General features: G+C 43.2%; 1 protein-coding gene across 1 annotated transcript in view; it reads right to left on the minus strand.

Annotated features, from left to right (window-relative positions):
* CPNE2 (copine 2) overlaps nt 1-24,129 on the minus strand; it is a 917,381-nt gene that overhangs the window by 241,155 nt on the left and 652,097 nt on the right. The window contains exon 9 of the mRNA XM_078671428.1: nt 15,124-15,210. Within this exon, the coding sequence (XP_078527554.1) occupies nt 15,124-15,210 (87 nt within the window). The remainder of the gene's footprint in view (nt 1-15,123; nt 15,211-24,129) is intronic.

The raw sequence follows: 24,129 nt of genomic DNA on the forward strand, positions 1-24,129 counted from the left end.
ATGATTCTAATTGATCGCACAATAAAGAAATCTATCTATAATATCTTTAGCCTACCGGAACCCAGGTATCAGCCTTTTTGCTTTCCTTCAAGGGTGTTCTACTATGGAAGTTTCTTCCTCTTGGGCCTCTTTTAAGGAGGCTTCTTTGAAAGACATATACGAGGCTGCAACATGGATTAGTCCCCACACCTTTATTTTGCATTATAAGTTAAGATGGTGGAATTGTTTTCAACTCCCTTTGGGTCTACTGTGCTGTCGGCAGTGGAATCATATCTGGAAACTTATTGCTATGATTTGATTCAATAAATCATGTGGCGTTGCAAAGGATTGTCTTAGTCATCAATTTCCTTCTGTTGTTTTTAGTGTTGATATACGCTCAGTTCGTAAGGACTGTGGCAAGGAAGACGGATGAGGTGGGTAATGACTCAGTTACTCACCAGTAATCTTCATCACTCAGAGTCATATTTTTCCTCACCACAGTCCTACATTCCCTCCCTACCTTTCCTTCTGTGGTAGGTGGGTGGAAATGTATATGTTTTCCTTTCTTTTATTCACCTTGTCAGTTTCAGGACGTCTCTGAGGTTAGCCCCACCTAAATGGTCATGTGTTTAACCATTTCCTGTACACATCATTGGGTGGGGCTTAGCTTTTCTATTTTAATATGGGTGAAATGCTGAGCACGATCTACACAATAGCTCAATTCGTAAGGACTATGGCGAGGAAGACTATGACTCGGAGCATTGAAGATTACGATAATCAACTAGGTCATTAATATTTAGGCCCTCTTATTATCAGAGTCACTTTTTTCAGGTCTCCATGCAAACACAGTTTTGCACCAAGGTCACAATCACAAGCTTTTTGCTGTAATCACCACATTCCACCCAATTCTCCGCATGTGAATTTTGGCTGGTCTAACCTGCTGTAATCTACTGGGGGAAAAAGGCCTGATAAATATAAAAAGCGGTACATGGGAATTTTTATGTTGTAAGCGGGAAACTCTTGATAGCAGTTATGCATCGGACCTGATATTGTTTTTTTAGTAGTTTGATACACACCGCCCTGCCACTCATAATGAAGAAATTTGAATATGAATTTCTTTAATTCTATTATTTCTGCAATAAATATTTTGCAATTCATTTTTTTTAAACTATTCTTCCAGTTCGAAGTATCAAGAAAGAAGACAGGGAGGCAGTATCTGTAGGAAAGGGGGGTGGAGAGGTAGAGATAGAGAGGCACCATCTTAGAGGTAGATGAGTATTTAGGGAAGTGTAGGGGCAGCTTCCAGGCTCACATCATTGTACAAAGTATAATTAGCTAACTAATGAGACAATTTTGCATATGCTTTTATGACGTCATGTGCAAGACAAGAATTAACTGTTTGTTAAATAAAAAAAGTAATACGTGCAAGAAAAGGTCTCCTGGTTGAAAATGAAAAACAACATGGAGATACATGTGAGAAAAAAAACAAAGGAATTAGAAGACATTTTAGGAAGCAGTTTTGGCAGTGCACCAAGGTGCTGGGGCCAGGCTAAGAAAAGACTGGGCAGAACGCAGGTTTGAGGGACAGGAAGAATAGGGATTTTAAAATGGCACTAGATGAATTCCAGCAAGGCTGGAAATGAGTCCTTGGAACAAAGAATTGGGACAACAGATGCACAATTGAAACACACGGAAGCCTGGACAGGGAAGGAGTAAACGGGGAGGTAAAGGAAGTCTCCCCAGAAAGGGAAAAAAACCTGAATGTTTTGGAAAAAAACTACTATCTTTGTTTACAAAAACATTGAAAAAGCCCGCCTTGTAGTGATACTTTTAAGGAAACAAGATTAATTTGTCAGGCTGGAATATCAGTCTTGTGTGCATGTGTGAAACCACAAACAAGTATGCAGTTGAAGGAGTGTGCTACCAAAACACAACATGTTGTGTTTAAAGTAAAGAGTTGTCGGAGCTCATAGTCAACATCTTGCTTCCAGGATAGTATTTGCAACAGAATTCACTAACGGAGTAGCATAGTCAGATCTTTTAAACCTGGAGATGTATGGACTACTCTTTTCCTGAAGAATTCCTATCAAGGGCCCAGGACTGGATAGGGTCCCCAGAGATATTTTTCTAGGTTGACCTCATGTGTTGGGGCCCTATTTTTTCTCTGTTTTTGTGCTATAAAGAGGGGCCCTCCAATTCCCCTAACCTGGCCTGGTGCTGAAATTATCCCAATCTATAAAAAGGGAACAAAGGACACCCCAGCCAATTACAGGCCTATCAGCCTAATTGATTGCATCCAAAATGCAAGGGTTGTGCTGAATAAGCTCATAGAATAGATGACTACGACTTGGATACTATTATCCTTGCAGGTCGGGTTCAGAGAAGAGGTGAGTACATTAGATGAGGTCTTCCGGTTTTAGCTACTTTATTGGAAGTATGTCTTATTGGGGCGGCACAGCTATATGTAGTATTCATTGATTTTAGATCAGATTTCAGTCTAGGTTCCCTCCCCAAGTTGTGGCAGGTGATGGTTGATTTGGGGGTACCATATTACATGTTGAATTGAATATGATCATGCATTTACACGAAAATAATTCCGCACAAGTAAGATGTGGTCAGATCGGTGAACTGACTGAGCCTGTTCTAGTCCAAATGGCTGCGAGTCAGGGGTGTGTCCTTGCCCCAACCCTCTTCTTGCTTTTTATTAATGACCTAGCAACTTTTGTGGACCGTGGTAGGTCTGATGCTCACTCTCTCGCAAACACCAGGATACCGGCCCTGTTGTTTGCGAACAACATGCTGCTGATTTTGAAATCCTCCATTGGTCTCCAAAAGATTCTGGACAGATTTGATTATTTTTGTGGTCTTAGAGGCTTAGGCATTAATATCACCAAAACCAAGTTTATGGTACTTAACCCCTGCAGCATCACAAGCCCTAATTTTGCCCTTAGAGGGTCCCATGTGGAGCGTGTGCGCACATTCGAGTACTTGGGAGTGACACTCACTGAGCATTTTAACTGGCAAGTGCATATAGTTAGGAGCAGATTAAAGCTAGACCAGATTTAAGGGGGTATTGTAAAACTTCAAGAGGGCTTTCTTTTTTCCGCTCAATTTCCCCCTCATTGCGAATCTTCAACTGCCAAGCACTTGGTTCAGCTCTCTATGGAGCAGAGCTCTGAGGGCACAGAGACGTGTTTACCCTGGGACTTGAGGAAAACCATTTCCTGCAAGAGTTAATTGGTCACCCCATTAGTGCCCCGTTGCTACTAGTAAAGCTAGACATGGGCAAAATATGTTTACAGACGTGGTTGGCTTAAGGCCTACACTGTATTGGAAGAGATTGTGGTAATGGAGCTGGCTCCTTATTAGATAGGGTTGCAGGAGATACTCTGTAGTGCAGGAGCAAGTGATATCCCATGGTTTAAGTACATTAAGGCAACCCTTCCAAACAATGGCCTTAGTCACTTATGGGCCGCCCCCTATGAGTGTAGTGAAACAGCTAAGGACCAAATAAAGATTGCTTATTGGCAATAGAAGCTTATTTTGCTGCACGCCCAGGCACAAGGAACCTTGACTACGTTTTTTCTTCAATAGAAAGATAACTATGAATTAAAGAACTTTTTGGACAATATTGAGCCAGCAACTGCAAGGAAACTTTATATGCAATTTAGATATGGGTCTCTTCCTCTACTTTCTTTTACAGCTAGGTGGGGGGGAGGGGATTACATCGAGATCCAGTCTCCAGGAATGTGCTTCTTGCCTCTCAGCGAGTGAATCACTTGAGCATGTTTTATTCTTTTGCTCGGTGCACCGCGGACCTAGGAATTTCGACATCTGCCCATTTTGTCGTAACCTAGGGCTTAGGATGTGTAGAGTGGCGCTGGGAGGTTTGAAATGCGACACTAGCCGGTGTGTAGTATTCGCAGGCTCACTGCATTTGTTGGCCGCATGGAGGAACAGGTATTTTAACATAAAACAGAACCTCATTGATTAGTACCTCATGTGGTGTAAATAATTAGACCTGTGAACTTAATTGCTGTATGATTACTTCTAGTGTTTTATATCATTCTAATGGTTTTTACAGTATATATATTTAAGCAATTTATATTTATATATTTTATTGGGATTTTAACTGCTTGTACTTTGATGGCATAATACTGAATACATTTCTGAAGGATTGCACAATCACTGTGTATCCCCCGCTGAACGTTAGCAAAATGGAACTGTGGAATAATAAGAATACAGGGATCAGAATGTTTGGGGAGGTTTATTGGAGTGACCAGTTGAAAACAAATGCTGGAGTGCTGAAGAAGTGCTGTTGCGTATGTATGCAGAGAGTTAAGCAGAATATCCTCAAATAAGTGGGGTAGACAGAGTTGGAAGAGGCTGCTGCAAGAGCCAGACATGGAACATGTTAATATTCATAATTCTGTTTGCTGGTTTAGAAAGGTTGACAGACGTAACTGTATTAATTTAAGGTCAGCAGTAGGTTTAAGCTGAGCATCCCTATCTTTGCTCATTTCTCTGCTTCTTTGTATCACTTTTTTTTTGGGTTAAAAACTTTTATTGAGCAACAAAATCATGTTTACAGAAATGGGCCTACAACCGCACGGGCTGGCCGCTAAGATCGAATCACAATGTGATAATACCAATGTTCGCCACTCCGGCGGTCAGGCACAAACCGGATACAAGATGTCGCCCACAATATAAACACGATAAGGCAATTTTCTTATTTAAACACACCAAAAACAACAAACATCGAAAAAGGCGAGTGCGTAGTAAACAGAGTCAGCCCTGAAGGGGGGGGGGGAAACCCACTAATCAGGAATACGAAATCACAATCAGTAGGATAAGGCAAGGTGGGGGGACAGCGGGGAGGTCAATCAAATCAAAGGACAGTATACGAAATTCAGGAACGCCAGCCTAGGGAGATAAGGTAACATCAGGGGCTTCCACCAGTGGAGGAGCACAAATATCTCCGCGATAGGCGTTCCACTGACACCAGATCTTCGTCCATGCCCTAGGTCTGCCCCTGGCTGTGTAAACAGTTTTTTCGCGGAACATAGACCAGTCCATGTTTTCTTCCCACACAGAGACAGTGGGGGGCCTGTGTGAGTCCCAAAGTTGCGCTATGTCCCGCTTCGCAACCATATACCCCAGGGTCGCCCATCTGGTCTGGGCCACCGAATAGTCGGTAGGTTCCCACACATTCAACAAGCATCTCCGAGCCTCCGGCACCAGGGCTATTCCAGTCACATCAGCCATCACCGCAAGCACCTCAGTCCAATAAGCAGCCACCCTCGGACACTCCCAAACAATGTGAAGAAACGTAGCACTCAACCCACACCCACGCTTGCACAGGCCATCCGGGGAAAAACCCATCGCAACCAAACGAGGACCAGTAACATACACCCGGTGGAGGATCTTGAGCTGGACCAGACGGGGACGGGCAGGAATGGCGACCTCTTTCGGAGAAGATAGTGCCGACTGCCAATCCTCGTCATCCAATTCCAGCCCGTCGCCGACCCATGCCTCTCTAAGTCGAACAAGCAAGTCAGCGCGATTGTGAATCAGCTTCTTATAAATCAAGGAGATAGTGCTATCAGGGAGATGACCATCCAGGATACGATCTTCGAGGGGGGAGGACTCGGGGATGGCGGTACCGGAAGTCAGCACAGAAGTGAGGGCGTGACGGACCTGTAAATATCTAAAAAATTCTCTATCACTCAGGTCATAGTCATTCCGAAGGGCCTCGAAGGACTTCACCGCTCCATTCGCACACACGTCACCCACTCTACAGATTCCAATCATGTCCCAGCGGTCAAACCCCTTCGTCGTCCAGAGACATCCCAGACGCTCAGATGCATAAAGCGGAGTTGCCAGCGTCACTCGTTCATCCCACCCCAAGCTCACATTCGCAGCGCGCCATACACTAACCGCAATCCTGGTCGGTCCCGTAAGATGGCGCCCAGCCGATCTAGAATAAAGCGCTCTATTAAAATCCCCACCCGGCAGTTGGAGTCTGTCCATTTCAAAGGCCGGATCCGGACCCGGGGAATACATTGAGTGATTAATGGCAGACAGTTGGGTAGCCCAATAATATCTCCTGATATCAGGAAGCGCAATGCCCCCGTCATACCAAGGGATGGTGAGCTTCGCAAGGGCAATACGTGGACGCCCGTCCCAAATCAGTTGCCTTTGTAGACTCTCGATCTCTCGGAAATAAGTAGCGGGGATATCATCATAGGAATTCTGGAGTGCGTAAAGGAAACGCGGCAAGGACATCATCTTGAAAAGGGCGGCTCTGCCCAGCGGCGACAAGGGTAATTTACGCCAGCGAGCCACGTCCAACCTAAGTCTATGAAGCGGGGGAAGGAGATTACGTTCAAATCGGAGCGACGAATCCAATGTAATAAAAACCCCCAGATATTTGAAACCGGACTGAACAAACTGGATGGGAAATCTATTCGACAACGGGGGCAAATCACCCGAAATGACATAGACACAGGATTTAGCCCAGTTTATAATCAAACCAGAATTTTTGCCAAACGAGGTGAGAACGTCAAATAAGACATTTAAAGATTTACGCGGGGAAGTAAGATAAAGAAGAATGTCGTCCGCATAAAGCGAGACACGATCCTCAAAATCTGGGGACCAACGTATACCCTTGAGAGAAGGCTCCCAGCGAAGCCACGCAGCCAGCGGCACTAAGGCGAGAGCAAAAAGCAGTGGAGACAAGGGACACCCCTGTCTGGTCCCCCTACCGAGGGAAAAGGGAACCGAAACTCGACCGTTACCCACGACCTGTGCCAGGGGGTCGGTATACAGCAGCTTCACCCATCCGATAAACCCCGGGCCAAAACCAAACTTCTCAAGGGCCGCCCAAAGGTAGGGCCACTCTATCGTGTCGAAGGCCATCGAGGCATCCAACGAAGCCAAAATGGCCGGCTCCGTCAGAAGCCCCGCCCTCGCGATAGCTCCATGGAGGCGACGCAGATTAAGAGCCATGTTACGGTGCGGGATAAATCCGGATTGGTCCGGATGAATCAAGTCACTAATGACCGTTAGGAGGCGAGTAGCCAAGATCTTGGCGAGAACCTTAGGCTCAACATTTAACAGGGAGATGGGTCTATATGACGAACAAAGATCCCGGGGCTTACCATCTTTAGGAATTACCACAATCGTAGCCAGGCGCTGGTCATAAGGGAGAGCACCCCGCTCACGAGACTCTGAAAACATTGTTCGAAGATAGGGCGCAATCTTATCAGGACGCAGTTTGTATAACTCAATTGGCAAACCGTTCGGGCACAAAGCCTTGCCCGAACGGAGAGAGCGAATTGCAGTCGCTATTTCATCCGTAGAGAACGGGCCCTCCATAGAGTCCCGCTTCAGATCAGAGAGGCAGGGCAAAGCTATGTCGCGCAGCAAGAGGCGAGAGTCGTCTGTATCCCTCTCCGACACTGGGGAGTAAACCGCACGAAAATAGTCCGCAAAACATTCCACTATTTCAACCGGGTCCGTCACTTTCACACCAGTCTGAATCACAGGCACTACTCGATTTGCCCTCTCCTTCTTGTCCAACCAGGCAAGCAATTTACCCGCTTTGTCCCCAACATCATACAGACGACCCTGTTGCTCTCTAAACATCATTTTGGCCGCATCTGTGACCAGAGACTTATAGGCAAATTGCTTCAGACCCAGGGCATGGAGTTTGTCACGAGTAACACTCGATTCCAGGTCAGCCTCCATCTCAAGTATTTCCATCTCAAGGTCCACCACCTCCCGATTCCTCGCCTTTTTGGTTTCAGCAATGAGAGACAGGGCCTGCCCACGAATTACTGTCTTAAAAGCCTCCCATAGGGACACCGCAGAGGAGACAGACCCCTCGTTTTCTAAAAAGTAGGTGTCAAGGGACTTAATCAAGTGACTACGGGTCTCAGGGGAGGTCAGGTACCAAGGGTTGATAGGAGCCACCCGGCCCGCCGCCTCCACCCCCACATCAAAACAAAGCCAGAGCGGAGAATGGTCCGAGATGCCCCGGGGGAGGTGTCTAATCTCCCGGACAGCCGATGACTGTGCAGCTGGCATGAGGAAGTAATCCAGTCTAGACAAACTCCCATGGGCCCCAGAATGGAAAGTATATTGAAGTTGAGTGGGGTGCATAAGTCTCCAACAGTCCACCAAACCAAAAGTATCCAAAAACCCTCCCAGCCACAATTGGGCCGAAGGAGTATCCCTAGGGGGGTAACGATCACTCAGACCGGAGAGGACAGAGTTAAAGTCACCAGCCATGAAAAGAGCACCATCAGGGAGTTCCAACAGCACTCGGCCCAAATCGGAGAAGGTAGAGGTCTGCAGGCCGGGGGGCACATAGACGGTGAACAGGGAAAGGGTCCGGCCCTCGTATCGTCCCACGAGGACGGCATAACGCCCCCGATCATCAAGGATCACATCATCTATCGCAAGGGGAAGGGAAGCCCGGACAAGGATACCCACCCCCCTGGAACCAGTTGTAAACCCTGAGTGCGCGACAAGACGATAGCCCCACCTATTCATTGCATGACAAGTATTGCCCACTAGATGTGTCTCCTGCAGAAAGACAATATCGGGAGACAAACGTCGCAGGCATCGTAACACCACCCCCCGTTTTATACGATCCCCTAGACCATTGACATTCCACGAAATAAACCTCAACCCGCTACCCCCCATCCCACAAAATAATGCAGGAACCATCCCCCAATGAGCATGACACTGAAAATTCAATTATCAAGATAGAATCGCCTTGAAAAAACAAAACACAAACCACAAACACCCCACCAACCCACCCCCCAACATCCAAGAAAACACCCCCCACCCTGCACCCCTGCAGTAAGCAAAAAAGCCACCCCAACATGCAGTGTGCCTGTCGCCCGAAAACCCCCGTTCTACAAAAAGACCCCGGAGGAGGAAAAGGCCCTGACCCACCCGCCACCCCGACAGAGATAAAGAGAAGAGAATACACAGAAAATAGAGGCGCTCAAGTACAGAACCCAGAAAGAAATTACATGATACGGAGACAGGGGCCCAGACAACAAGTTCAGCTCTCTACACCACCCTCGGCACCACCCGGGTGCTCGGTGGGCTCCGTCAAATTAGGCCGGTCAGGCAGAGAGTCCAGCCAGTCATTTACCGAATCAGGTCGATCAAAGAAAAGGGTCCGTTCATTGTACTCAACTCGTAGCCTGGTAGGAAAGAGCATGGCGTATTTCAAACCCAAGTCCCGAAGACGCTTCTTGACTCCACGGAAGCCCATTCGCTGTCTCTGCACAAGCTGTGAGAAGTCCGGGTAAAAGTTCACCGAGGCATTTTCGAAGGCCACCGGGCCCTTAACTCTCGAGGCCTGCAGGATAGCGTCTCGGTCCCTATAATGAAAAAGTTTTGCGACAATGGGCCTCGGCGGGGCGCCCGGCTTGCCCTGGCCACCCGGAACGTGATGGGCACGTTCCACCGCAAAGAATTTGCTCAATCCAGATGGAGAAAGGTAGTTTTGTATCAAGTCCTCAACCAGAAGATCAACAGAATGTGGATCAGGATTTTCCGGAACACCAACCACACGCACGTTGCAACGCCGTGATCTGTTTTCAAAATCCTCCAAGCGCTGAGTCATGAAATCGTTCACCTTTCTGAGGTTGCCGATCTCCGTCTGTATCTCCGAGACGTCGGCCGTGAGGCTAGATGACTTGAGGTCCAATGACTTCACCTTCTCATTGGTTTTAGATAGGTCGGCCCGAATCAAGGTCACATCAATAGCCACAGTATCAATTTTGTGGGCCAAAGCTTCATACTGTTGGCCGATGGTTTCTCTCATGCCAGAGATGGCGCCCATGATGTCCTGCAGGGACGGCTCCGCCGAAGCCTCCAAGGGGTGCCCCACTGCACTCGGGCCAGGCAAGGCGGCACCGGGGGACCCCTTCGATTGTGTGTAACGGTCCATGATATTAGACTGGACCGGGCCTCCGCGAAGGGGCGTCTTGGTCTTCCGCCTCTCTTGGTCCCCTCTGCCAGTCATAGTGTAGACCACGTCCCCAAGGGACCCACGCGACCTGGTGAAAATGGCCGCAGGAAGACAGGGCGCCGGAGCCAAAAGTCAGCAGCGAGGGTACCTCGAGGTGTGAACCGGCCCGGAAGGAAACGAAGCAGGCAAGAGGTGCAACTGCGACCTCGCGCCGCTGGACTCAGCACCGGCCAGACACCTCCGCTGGAAGACGTAGTCTGAGTCAGAATCGAAACCGAAAGTTAAGAGGGGGACCCATAAGTCGTGTCCCCCTGCCGCTGTTGTTCAACTCAGACACGGCAGCAGAGCCTCACCAAGACCCGGGCGCACCACCAGGGCGGGCCCCGAAAGTTCGAGTCGACGTAGCTTCGGTGCCCCTGGTCCAATTCGATATCCAAAAACAATATTAAGATCAGCCCAGGTTCCTCTTCATGAGTCCTTGTAATGAATCAGGATATGTTCAGGATATCATGCCGGGGGTGGCGGGGGTCCGGAGAGCGCTGTGCTCACGCGGCCATCACGGATGCCCGCCAAGCTCCTCCTCACTTCTTTGTATCACTTTTGATGCACAGTGACACTATTTTTGTTTCTGTCTTAGTTTTTTGGCTAGTTCGGTGTCTGATGTTAGGAGATGAAAGCAGATTATGCCTAAAGAATAGAACTACAAAAACGTAAATAGTTTGAGCATTAGACTGATATGGAGATCAGGTGCCAGATCATAAAAAGTGAGCACAGGGAGAGCTAAGTTACGACCTAGTCTCTGACACAGTTTTGGGCTTACTGGGGTCCTATGTAGCTGAAGAGCAAAAGCATCGCTAATTTATCAGCGTAGATACTGGCAAATAGTCCCTTTTCACAGGAACTTTCAAGGCATGTGCTGCTTTTGGCTGAAAATGTAGCTGCATTTGTTGACATATCTAAGTAAAGAACATAACATAACATCATAGCATATAAAATGGCCCATATTAACACAGTTAAAATATGAAAGGGCACGTCACAACAAAGCAGTGAAAATAGAAAACAGCAGTAGAACCCAACAAGCTCAAAGTGCAGTAATAGAGCACAATAACGCAGCTGCACAAAAAGCAAAAGAACACCGCACACCACAACACAAAATAGAACATAGCAAAAGTACACAAGCGTTCCTGTCACACATTACCTCCTCCAGAGTCCTATTTCCATAATAAAGTGGTAAACGGTATTTGGTGCAAGTACTGCCTTAACTTTTCAGCTACAACATGAAATAGCATCAGTCAAAAATGTATTGGAATTCCGTCCCAGATTAGTTCTGCTATTAAGCAATCTTTCTATAATTCATAGATTCTAAAGTTTGAATGAAGACATGATTTTTTTTTGCTCTACCATTTACCCATTTTCAGAAAGCAAACTGCTTCCAAGACTACAATTAAAACTGTGGTGCCTGAAGAAGAAGAACGCTGATGGAGATTCCCTAAGGGAATGGTCTTGTGTCAAAAAGAAAAGATTTTAGTTAAAACCCAGCAACAAAGATAAGACAAATATATGAGAGAACTCTGAACATACATTGGTCAACTTACAGTAACCTATTTCTTCCAAATCAAAGCATTCAATCAAGAAAATGGTTATGTCAACAAAGCAAATGTTATCAAAGATTCAGAGCCCTTATTAGTCTATAAGGTAGTACATCAAACCCAACATTGGTGGGCTAGGGGTTCCCCAATGCTCCACACTCCCCCTACTCTTCAACCTGTATATGGAACCACTATATAACACTCTCCATCACTCTAATCTGGCAAACCAAATGTATGCAGAAGACATGTAGATGTACTTAGAAATATGCCCCTTAGATGACTTCATGCATTTAAATAATGTTCTAGCTAAGGTCCAAACCTGGCTAGCCCTTCAACTCCTTGAACCGAACTTCCTGAAGACAAAATCCTCCTCATCTCTCCCCCACCCTCAGATCTTAGGCAATTCAAGAATGGCTAAACCACCTGGACACCCTCAACTGCAAACCAGTAATCATTTCTCCACTAAATACTTAGTAATCACCCTTGACAGAAACCTGAACATGAAAACCCATATCAATGCAGCCACATTCAGTTCTCTCTTGCAACTCAATCTCCGCGAGGAGATCAAACTGTTTATCCCTCAACCATATTTTTTAAATTGTAGTACAAACCTTTGTACTATCCAGACTAGACTATGGTAATGCTATGCTCATTGGTACACCAAAATCTCACCTGGCTCTGCTCTAGGCAGTCTTCAACACAGCAGCAAGGTTGGCAACCATTGCAGGACACTCCGATCGCATTACACACAGGGGTGTGGCATTCCTATAGGCCGATGCCCAGAACATATTGTTTGGGTCAAGAAAAACAACTTTTCACGTTTATATTGTCCTTGGAACAAGTAGGCCCAACCCCCTGCAGCACAAACACTTTGGCTGCCAGATTACAAGACCACATAAGGGATCAGGGAAGAGCACTCTCTGTAGCTAAGGTAATATGGTGTCCATATGTTTTTACTGTTCGGACTTTATGGTTCATTAATACAAAGCCTTTATTATTAGGATGAGCGCTCTAAGGAAGTGTTGTAAATTCAGACTCCACTACGGACAGTGGTTCCAGTATAAAAATGTGTACACACGTTTTCAGCATTCCACAATATGAGGCTACGTATAATGCTTCCAGGCTCCTCTCTGATTAGGTTCAAATTGATGCAAAAGTTTGGAAGCAAGATTGATGATTCTTTGCTTTCAAATTAAAATGTTTATAAAAAAAATGCAACTCGGAAATTTTGTTTTGCTAAAATACTGTGACATTTTAGGTACCATTTCTTAGAAGTATCATTTAGTAAAATGTGTTGAAGCCTGCAAGTATTTTCCAAAAATATCTTTAAAGGAAAATCAATGGTAACAGTTACAACAAATTATAGGAAACATGGAAATAAACACGCATTGACAAAGCCAATAGGTATGACATTGGTGGTCAGCCTTTTAATTTTTTTCAAGGCGTGTCCTGTTTTCACATGGTTTTTTGTAAAATGTTCTTGTTGTGGGAGCTGCTGGGCCCTCATCATTATAACAAACAATGGCAAAAGCAAAAATATTTTTGGTCTCAAAATTTCCACATTGCCATAGTAGTTCCTAGCACTGAGCAAAACTACTTTGCGTGCCGATATGCTCCTTGTCAAACAGCAGAATGCAGCCACTCACAGTGAAGCCAGCCAGTAGGTAGAGAGAGAGAATTTTAATGCAAACAAAAAATCTTGGTTGATGCCAGACCTAAATAGGGGGCAAATTTAAAAAGTCACGAAAGTGCACCCATGGTATATGTCCTTGCATTAGTGCAGATTAACAGCTTTCATGAATTCCCACGAATTTTCATAAGTAGGTCAGGAAATCGTACTCCCAGAAAATATTTGTGAATTTCATTTTAGCATAAGGTAATATGCCTGTGTAGATTTGCTCATGCAAAAATTTGTTGAGTGGTAACAAGTTCACTTTCCCACCAACCACCTTTTTCCCCCAACCTGGAAGAAGTTTTACTTCTGCCCTTTTCAGGAGTAAATTTCGAACTTTTGTCTGTATGAGAAAATATTAGGGACAAGCTGATGAAACCCCATAAAACATGCACGCTAGTAGGTTTGCAGGTACTCAAAAGGGCATTTCAACCATAGAAAACTATTGCTTACTGCTACCTTCAGCTCCATTATGTAGCTCTGTGGATATGTGGCAAAATAAGGGAATTGCTAGTATTCAAACCCTTCTATGATATGATTTCTTGCATAATCATATCAGCTAATATTAGAACTCTTATAGAATGAGATTGCTGCCATAATTTGTTGCCGCCCTTCATGGCACCAAAGGGACAAGGGTATTCTGTTACAGGACAAATTTATTTATGAAGCAACCTGTCTCATAGACGAGCAGATATTTGAATAAATTCCACACCCCTGGAATTACTCCCTCCCTTGTAGCTCTCTAGTTGCTCCCCATCTTAACTAGAAGCATGCTAAAGGCAGCCTGGCTGACATGCAAAGCTGTACATTTCATCACACAAACACCCAGAATGCAGTTTCATATATTGGGAGGAAACTGCACCCAAGGCAGCACCAGCTCTCTGCTCCTCTGAGATTCAAGAAATGCAGCACCCTTTTCCAGAGCAGCCCGGAATCTGGAACTTCCTTCCATCTGTAAATTGCACCAACCCTTTAGTTGCCGTTTTGAACAGGGAGGTGAATACAATTTTGATGAGCAGATTCTTCCCACCCTAACCCTCCCTACCCTAAGAGAACATCATGGGTGGCCTGTCACTTGGATACCAAAAAAAGATGACCAGATTCTTTCAACTGCAAACTTAATACCCTATGCGACCATCACAGTTGATGGTCAGTAGGAACACCCAAAACCGGTGAGCATATTTTTCCCTTTGTAACCTCCCTGGAGACCATCATGGTCAGAAGGTGACTTGGAGGCCTAAAACTCACTAGGAAAATACAGACAGAGTCTTTTCTAGGATGGAATATTCTACACAAGTTCTTTAATCAAAAGGAAGGCTTTTGATGCTCAGGATGGGACATCCCGTTTCCACAATGATTTTTGCGGCACACTTACATCCCGATCAGTGTCACACTGATGGCAGTTGAGCATACTACTGCCAACCCTAATGCAAAGTACTACTGTATGTTAACCAACTGATTACCTTTTAAAGCGCTCTAACACCTTGGGGCACTAGAACATTTTATGAATAGAATACAAATAAATCCAAAAGGCATTGCTTTTAGTGGGAAGAAAGCATTAGACTTACCTAAGTAGTGCATTTATTTAAGGGAGACTGTACATCGTTGAAGACATATGGATGCATACACAATGACTTTCTGCTTAGTAAAAGAGTGAAATATTTGTCTCTGTACATGTTGATCCAGCACTAAATGATCCACGTGTACATCATAGGGACACAGCACTTTCTAATTAACATTCCTACCCATAATATAAGCACACTCAAGTTGAATGCAATGATAGTGATGAATGATTAGCACAGACTAGTTCAAAGTTTAAGATACAGTTTAAAATGCATTTCTAGTTTTCTATAAATAGTAATGCAACAGTGTGGAGAACTGTAACTTACTCTACACGATTTCACTATGATAATCCCCGAATTTTTATAATTCCTTTTCTTCTTCTGTTTTTTTGGATTTATGCATTCCACCTCTACCTGCGAAAAGAACATTTACAAAATAAGTCAGTCATCCTACTTTAAAACTTAGTATTTCTGTTATATTTATATCAGATGGCCTGACTTGTTTCATGCTCTACAAAGGCCACGCAGCCCCAAGGGAGCTTTTCGACTCTTAAAGGATTACAGCCCACACACCTTAAAATGCACTGCCCAGCAGGAATACATATAAACACACGAGAGGCTCAAACATAGAAATAATAGAAAGACTAGAGTTACCATATACCCATAAAAAAGCAAGAAACACAGCTGCTATTGAGTATAGGCAACAAGTGGAGTCGGTTCTCTCCTAGGAATATAGAATTGAATAATAAGCTTATTTATTAAATGCTGCAGTGCCTTGTGAGCCCCTGCACTTTCCAATAGTGCTTAAAGTAAATATCTCTATGAAACGTGGGGCATAATCTTCCCCTACAACAAGTAACACAATAGCTCAACTATTACAATCTCTTTTAAGGGCCTGTCCTCTGTTTCAGGTTTTTAAAATGTTCAATTCCGAGCGGACTCTCTAATCAAGGATGAAAGGTTGTGGCACTATTTTTGGGGCCCATTTGACCTAGAGGTTATCTGAATTTTCTTAGATAAGCACACATTTTCTGATAAATTCTCAGTGAATTCTGTGAAGACTACTAGTCACCTCCAAGTGCCTCCTAAAAATAGTTTTCTCTCTTTTTCAGACAGTCAGTCACATAGCAAATGTATCCATTTAATTATTTATGATGATGCATGCAACCCAGCCAGCAATATATGAGTGCGTACACCATTCTTTCATAATATAAATGCAACTTGTACATACAAACGGAGCTAAATGTTTAAAACTTGATGCATCATTCAATATTTTCTCATATGACGTACAAGCACATAAGGTAAAGTAAATAGTATTATCATATGCATTATAGTATGTAATAACTACTATCGCATCTTCTGTCCAAACAGAGCAACAGTGGGAAACCTGCGGTTATAGTTTAAATTATTTTGCTAATTGAAAGACTCATTAAAATTGAGGTTGTTTCCACATTGACATGTTTTTTTTTAATTGTGTTTTCTCTTTCCTCTCATTCTACTTCTTTAAGCTTTATAACAATGTTAGTCTTAAAGTGGAACAATTGCCTTGTATAATACTGTTGGAATATTGTTGACTGACTATTGCCTGGTGATGTTGATGCTTTTGTTGTTGTTTGACACTAGTTGTTCAATTTGTGCTACTTGATGGAAAGTGTTGCAAAGATTTCTTTTTGGCATTTGACTGATCAAGTTTCCTTTGTTTTGCTACTGAATGAGTAGTACAATTTCAAAACGATCTGAACGTGTGTTGAATGCATATTGTGTTTGTGATTTTACCATGTAATTTAGTTATCTACATAATCACTTAGTTTGTTTATTTTATATCGCTGCAGCCTTGAGAAAGTGGCACTGGCAGTGAAACACATGTTGGCTGTACCTGTATTGAAGGATTTCATTTATATTGAAGAAAGACAGCATGAATCGTTGTACCAACATTGTAAGAGAATATCATGTTTATTGAACTCTTATTGATTCTGTGCATTTCTACAATATGTGTAGAATATGACCTACATGCAATCTATGACAAAAAATCTATGTATACTGACTCAAAAGCAATTGCATCTTGAACATTGTTCATTTTTTGGTGCCTTCTATAACGTTTTTATTCAATGGAATCATTTGATTTCAGTTGAATTAGTACTAACTAATGTATAGTAGACTGTATTGAAACCATTTCTAAAATGCAAATATACCACAGTAGACCAAGCCAGTAAGAGGTGACGGAATATAGCACAAAATGTTCTTAATGGAGGATGGGAAGGAAAGTCGATTTAAAGTTAGTGATTGAAGTTGGTGTAACGCTGGGCTCCCGATCTGGAATCTGCTGTGACTAAAAAGCTATGTCAGAAGACATAACTTCATAATTTAGGGAGGATAAAATGATTTTATGCAGGAGGTAGGTGGCAGTTACTGTTTGGAAATTGATGTATAAGCTCCTGAATTTTCACTACAATCTCCATCATAAATCAGTACAAATTGTTTCAGGCACAGGACATATTCTTTTTTCTATGAAGTCCACCTGCTATTCCAACTCTTGTATTCTGTGTCAATGCAATGTTTTATTAGGTAAAGTTTCATAACCTTTGCATATAGTCAAAAACTTTGCAAAATGTGCACTAAGTAGCCTTTAATAATATGAAGCAGCTCCATGAGGATCACATGAATGACTTTATATCAGTGTTTCCTAAACTCTGGGTTGCGACACACTGGTGAGTAGCCAGCCTATTTCTGGTGTGTTGTGAGAGAGCAATAAAGAAAGATGCCTTTATATTGTGTTTTGTAATTATCTTGTCATATTTGCTGTGCTTCCAAGACAGAGGCAAAATGTCAGATTATGTATTCTGACAAATTGCTGCTTTTTCTTTATCATGGTGATTGGTGCTTACTTTTTTTCTCTGACTGCAAAGTGAAAGAGGTTTTCTAAAGTGAATTATGTGACGATCTTGTTGGGGTACAGGGAGTATGAAAGGAAAAGCTGTAAGAAGTACTTATTGTAACACACAACAATTTTCAAATACCTCCAAATTAACTGTACACATATTTCAGAACATATAAGCTGTTAGAAAAGTAAAAAGGAGGCACATTGTTTTGTAATTGTGAAGTGTGATGAAAAACAAACCTTAGCAAGTACTTACAAGCAAGTCTTCCCTATTCTGCATTCCCTCACAATTAATTCCTCCTTAAATCTATTTCCTTTTATAGTATGTAGAACTAACACCAGTGTTGTATAGGTTAAGATTTTTTCTTATGAAATATTTTAGATTATTTGGTAAATCACAGTAATACTATGCACAAATATGCCATTAAAATAGTATAATTACTGTATACTGTTTTACTTTCTTATAACTCTTCAAAAAGTAAGCTTACCAAAAAATAGCAAAGCATATAGAAGCTACAGTGAGAGAGATGTACAAAGTAAGAGTACAGATTTTATAACTCTACCTCACATTCAATATAAAATATACAAAATTCTGTAAGTACTGGGTTTAAAAGAATACATACCCACACTGGACTGATTTGGAGTTATTTTAATTTAAAAGGAAAATACATACCATAAGACTTTTGACTAATACGAATACAATCATAAATATGGACATATTTTTCTAAGCTCTCCATCCCACTATGAAACTAAATGTATATGATTATTCCTATTGAACTTAGAAACCAGCACAATGAGACTTGGTTCAGAAAACAACTCAAAACATGTCTCTACCCCCACTGACATTACCTGTTATACGTCCTTAAGACAGTTGCAACTGCACGTTATTACTTATATAGCACTGGGAAGCCTTCAATTAGCTATGTACTTGAGAAATCTGCATAACATAGCATAGTATTAGAATTTCTCTGCATTTCTCATTGTAACAAGAGGCCCTGCTCTCAATTGTTAATATTTATAGACGATCACACGAATTTGGAAGTAGTGATGAGTTTTTCTTCTTATTCTACTTTTTTTTTCTGCACACAAATTCACAGCTGCAGTGTGAAGGCAACTCATGCTGCCGATAAAAATCCTAGGAATTTATCATTATGACACCAAATCAAAAAGGTACCAAACAAAGCACAGGTGTGTCATTGACACAATCATATTTTTAATTCTGACATAGAAAGGAGAATTTAACATATTATAATCTATGTTAAGGGTTGTGTTTACAAAGCTTTAAGCGCATTATAAAAACGTGCTCTTATCCAGAGGCGAGTAAGAACACTATCTCACACACGTGGGAGGGACAAATACATATTTTTAAACACTAAGATGCTTCTGTATTAATGTTTTTTTTGTACAATCAACAATAACTTTTGTTGTAACTATTTGTTAGCAAATATGTCGGAGCATGAGGTCATTAAACAAACCAGTACTATTCTGAAGATTTTCCAGCACAGAGATACTTTTCACATAGTGCCTGCTACACATAAAATTAAGAAACTTTATTTTATTGAAAATACTTATTTCACCCCTTATAGACATATACTAATTAATTAGGAGGCACAGAGAATGGCCACCAGGCAAAATCTCAGCAGTAGTAGGGGACTTTTTATTTATTTTTTGCTGGTTCTTCTGTAACACTCATGACCCTTCTAGGTGGTTCAACTTAAGTTGAGGGAGGTTCTGATCATAAAGGTGGATCCAAGTGTTTAAGACATGCCATAGACATCCTTTTTAACAGACAGTCCAGCAGACATTTGTAGATTCAGAAAGTGTATTACAAATCTGTGATGAGTAGGGATAGAGTTCCAAATTGTTGACAATTGAATATAGGACATTCTCACTAAAACTATCTTTTCTTAACAAGTTGGCAGCAGGTTGAGTATGATGACCATGGGCAGCAGGTATTGGTACAACAACCTAGTCAAACAATCTAGCACCTTACCAAGTAGAACTTTGAAGTTTAGACAGTGTCTTTAAGTGAGAATCACCTGTTAGAGAGCTTGTGCAAGGCAATCAGAGATTGCTAAAGACCAGCTATCTCAGCAGAATCTTCTGGCTTTTCTGTTCAGGAGGCCTGACTAGAGAGTATTGCATCCATCCACTAATCTCCACATTCATTAGAAGATCAATTCTGTGGTCCAGTGACAGGCACTGTAATACTTCCCAACATAGTTGTGTTGTAAGTAATGGATTTTTTTTAATGATAGTTGTCTAAAGAAGGGGACCCCACGTCAGAGCTGAACATTGGTAAAATATATCACACCTGTATAGACTAAAACTGGAAGCCCCTGGGTGTTCTCTACCTGAATTGAAATTTGGAGCAGTTGGCTCTGACCTATGGCAGAACACCTATTGCCAAGGCAAAACATTGTTTGGGACCTTTGCACTCAAATGTAAGATAAAGTTTGGTTTCTTCTCTCTGTGGTAAAGTGGGGGAGGAGTACGAGGGGTATATTTCCACATTTGTTGGTGTGGTTTGAAAACACAGCTGTCCCCAGACCTTATGTGATCTACAGAAAAGAGCTTTCAGCAGTACTACTGAAAGCAGTTCTGACGTTCTGACCACATGTTGGTTCCTTTGAGTATAGAATTTGACAGTGTAGACGTTGTGTGCTTCCACTGACAAAGAGTTACTGTAATGTACTTTTTACCAAGTGAGAAAGTTTTGGCTGAGTACAGCAGACCTGAGTTGGTCATGGTGCTAAGCTAATGATCAAGAGTCTGATTTGTTAGTAGTGGAAAAATTAGGATGAAGGCTCTAGGCCGGATATATCTACTGTAAAAAGCATGTGTCAAAGTCAATATGCGTGCAAAGGTGGACTGGTATTACTTTCTACTAAACACTGCAGAGAGGTATTTTCTTGCACAGACTCTCACAGATTATCATACTGGATAACAGTTTCAATATTGATGACAACCTGGTGGGATAGAAGATCTACACCTGAAAATCTTTGATACGGCCTTTTGAGAGTGGTTGTATATTGTGTGCCAACTGCAGTTTTGCATGCATTTGTAATTTTTAAAACTGTGTGCACAATGATTGCCAGCTTATGTGAACTTCAGAAGGCCAGTATTGGCTATGGTATTAAGCCAATGGCAAATGATATTGGCATTATTGATTCATTGGGAAAAGTTATGTCAGATTCTATAGGCTTGATATTTTTATTATGAAATGCTATGACAGTCAGTAGCCATGACTTACATTGAAACTTACAGATTACGGTAGTAGGTAACAGTTTTGGGGTTGTGACCCACTCAAACAAACCATGTGGATAGAATATTCTAACTATTTTACTCTTTGTCAGGGCTTCTTAGCAGGGATTTTACATTGGTTTGACAACCCTATTTTAGTACATAGTTGTTATTTTAATATCGAGTGCTAGATGGTTGCCTTGTGGGAAGATTATCACTGTAATAACTACAGCTAGAATTTCTTCATTAGGCCTAACAGTCTTAGTTTCCAGTATCATGTAAGTAAAATAATGATTTAAAAATACATACATACACATATTTAAATGTATATACATGTACATATAGGGGTTTTGGGTCAGCCCTTTTTTGCCATTGGTCTGTATGAGTGTCATTGGGTTTCTTAAATTGTAAGGGACAGCTCTTTGTCTGATCGGACGTGACCATCTGCATAATAATGAGTGTGCCTTAATGCCAGTGCTGGTGGGCTATTGTTTTAGTTTTTCCTTTTTTCCTTTTAAAGGTCCTCTTTGATTGCTTTCCTACCATTCTTTTTATGTAATTATTTTGTACATTGTTCTGCTCCCCAGACAGTGCTAACCGACAGCTTGCTTGCTTTTCACTTTATCTGCAGTGCAATGCACCCCGCATGGCTACTGAATTAAAACTTTGAAACTGTAGTGTATCATTGTTTTACCATTCCAAGATGGCTAACATGTTGGTTCTAAGTGCAACGACCAAGCTGGAGCTAAAACGAAGATATAATATGTGCAATAACATTGCAAGACAGCCTCCCACTGCTTGGTTTAACTGTAATTTTTATTTCAAACATATGTTTAGGCAGCATTATGTATTCTTTTTTCAACTTCTACCCATTTTTTTTTATATTTCTTTTTATAACCAAACAAACATGAACAAACAAGGCAACAAAAATCAGTGCAGCCGGAGAAGCGCTCAGCGAGGAAGGAAGTGCGTTACAATTTGATACAAATCATCAGTGCAAGAGGGGGGGGGGAGCAGGGGGGAAATTCAGAGTCATAAAACATTACAGCTTAAACATCATTAGGAATGTCAGTCAGGGGAATGACGGAACATCCGGAGCACTCGTGAGGGGAGGTGTACATATATCACCCCGGTAGGAGTTCCATTGGCCCCAAATTGTACCCCATTTTTTAGGTCTACCACGCGCCACATACACCGTCTTCTCTCTAAACATACACCAGTCCATATTCTCCTTCCATGCGAGGACCGTGGGCGGTCTCTGGGAGCCCCACAATTGCGCGATATCTCTCTTGGCAATCATATTCCCAAGGGTCCCCCACCGAGTCTGTGCTACATCATAATCAGTCGGCTCCCAAACATTCAGCAAACAACGCCTCGCTTCAGGCAACAGCGCGATACCCGTGACCTCCTCCATCACAGCATGCACTCGACTCCAGAACAGCACCACTTCCGGGCATTCCCAAATTATGTGGAGGAAAGTACCAGTTAAACCGCATCCACGCTTACAATGCCCATCCACAGACTATCCCATACGAATCAGGCGAGGGCCGGTCACGAAGATCCGGTGCATGATCTTAAGCTGTACGAGTCGGAGACGAGCCGGAATCGCCACCTACTTCGGTGAGGATATCGCAGATTGCCAGTCCTCATCGTCCAACTCCAGACCGTCACTAGTCCAAACCTCTCTAAGTAGGACCAATAAATCAACTCGATCATTAATCAATTTCTTATATATCAAAGAAATAGTACTGTCGGGAACATATCCATCAAGCACCCGATCTTCAAGTGGGGATGATTCCGGGATAGCGATACCTGCGGGAAAAACCGAACTCAGCGCATGGCGAATCTGGAACGGAAGAACTCCTTATCACTCAACTCATATTCTACTTTCAACTCCTCAAAGGTCTTGACCCTATCTTTAGCCCAGACATCACTCACCCTGCAAATACCGATCATATCCCACTTCTTGAAACCTTTCGTCTTCCACAGGCTGCCCAATCGTTCAGATGCATAGAGCGGAGTCGCTCGAGTCAGTCGATCCCTCCATCCCATTGCCGCATTAGCACATTGCCACACTCGCACCGCTATCTTAGTGGGTCCCGAAAGTTTCTTCCCAGCAGATTTGGAGTAAAGCGCCCTGTTATAATCGCCACCCGGCAGCAGACACTTATCCATTTCAAACTCAGGATTTGACGCAGGACCATACATTCCGTGATTAATCGCTCCCAGTTGGGAAGCCCAATAGTATCGCCTTATATCCGGAAGTGCAATACCACCATCATACCAGGGGAGCGTCAGCTTGGCGAGGGCGATACGCTAACGCCCGCCCCATATCAATTGTCTCTGCAAACTCTCCACCTCCCGAAAGTAACTCGCCGGGGTGACATCAAGTGTATTCTGTAGCGCATATAAAAACCGTGGCAAAGACATCATTTTGAAAAGAGCTGCACGCCCAAGGGGGGACAAGGGTAGTCTGCGCCAGGACACAACGTCGGATTTCAACCGTTGGAGCGGGGGAAGCAAATTACGGTCATAACGGACCACGGGGTCCAAGGCAATAAAGATCCCCAAATATTTAAATCCCGTCTGCACCACTTGAATGGGACAGCTGCGCGGCAGAGAAGGAGAGCCACCCGAGAGTACATAGACACAGGACTTGGTCCAATTAATCACAAGGCCGGAGTTTCTCCCGAACGAGTTTAACACATCAAACAATACAATCAGCGACTTTCGAGGCGAAGTAAGATACAACAAGATATCATCCGCATAGAGTGATATTCGGTCCCCAAAATCCGGGGTCCACTGAATACCCTTCATCGATGGCTCCCACCGCAGCCAAGCAGCCAGGGGTTCCAAGGCGAGGGCAAAAAGAAGCGGGGACATCGGACACCCCTGCCGCGTGCCCCTTCCAAGAATAAAAGACTTAGAAACCCGACCATTCACCACAATCTGAGCCAAAGGTTCCTCATACAGAAGTTTCACACAGCCGATGAAACCAGGACCAAAACCAAACTTTGCGAGAGCAGCCCAGAGATACGGCCATTCTAACATATCAAAGGCCATCGTAGCGTCCAAGGAAGCGAAGATGGCCGGTTCACGCAGAGAGACTGCTCTCACAAGAACACCATGTAAGCGCCGCAAGTTCAATGCTGTATTACGATGTGGAATGAAACCGGACTGATCCAGATGGATCAGGTCGCTGATCACCTTTA

Source organism: Lissotriton helveticus, chromosome 12, assembly GCF_964261635.1.
Source record: "Lissotriton helveticus chromosome 12, aLisHel1.1, whole genome shotgun sequence".
Taxonomy (NCBI): domain Eukaryota; kingdom Metazoa; phylum Chordata; class Amphibia; order Caudata; family Salamandridae; genus Lissotriton; species Lissotriton helveticus.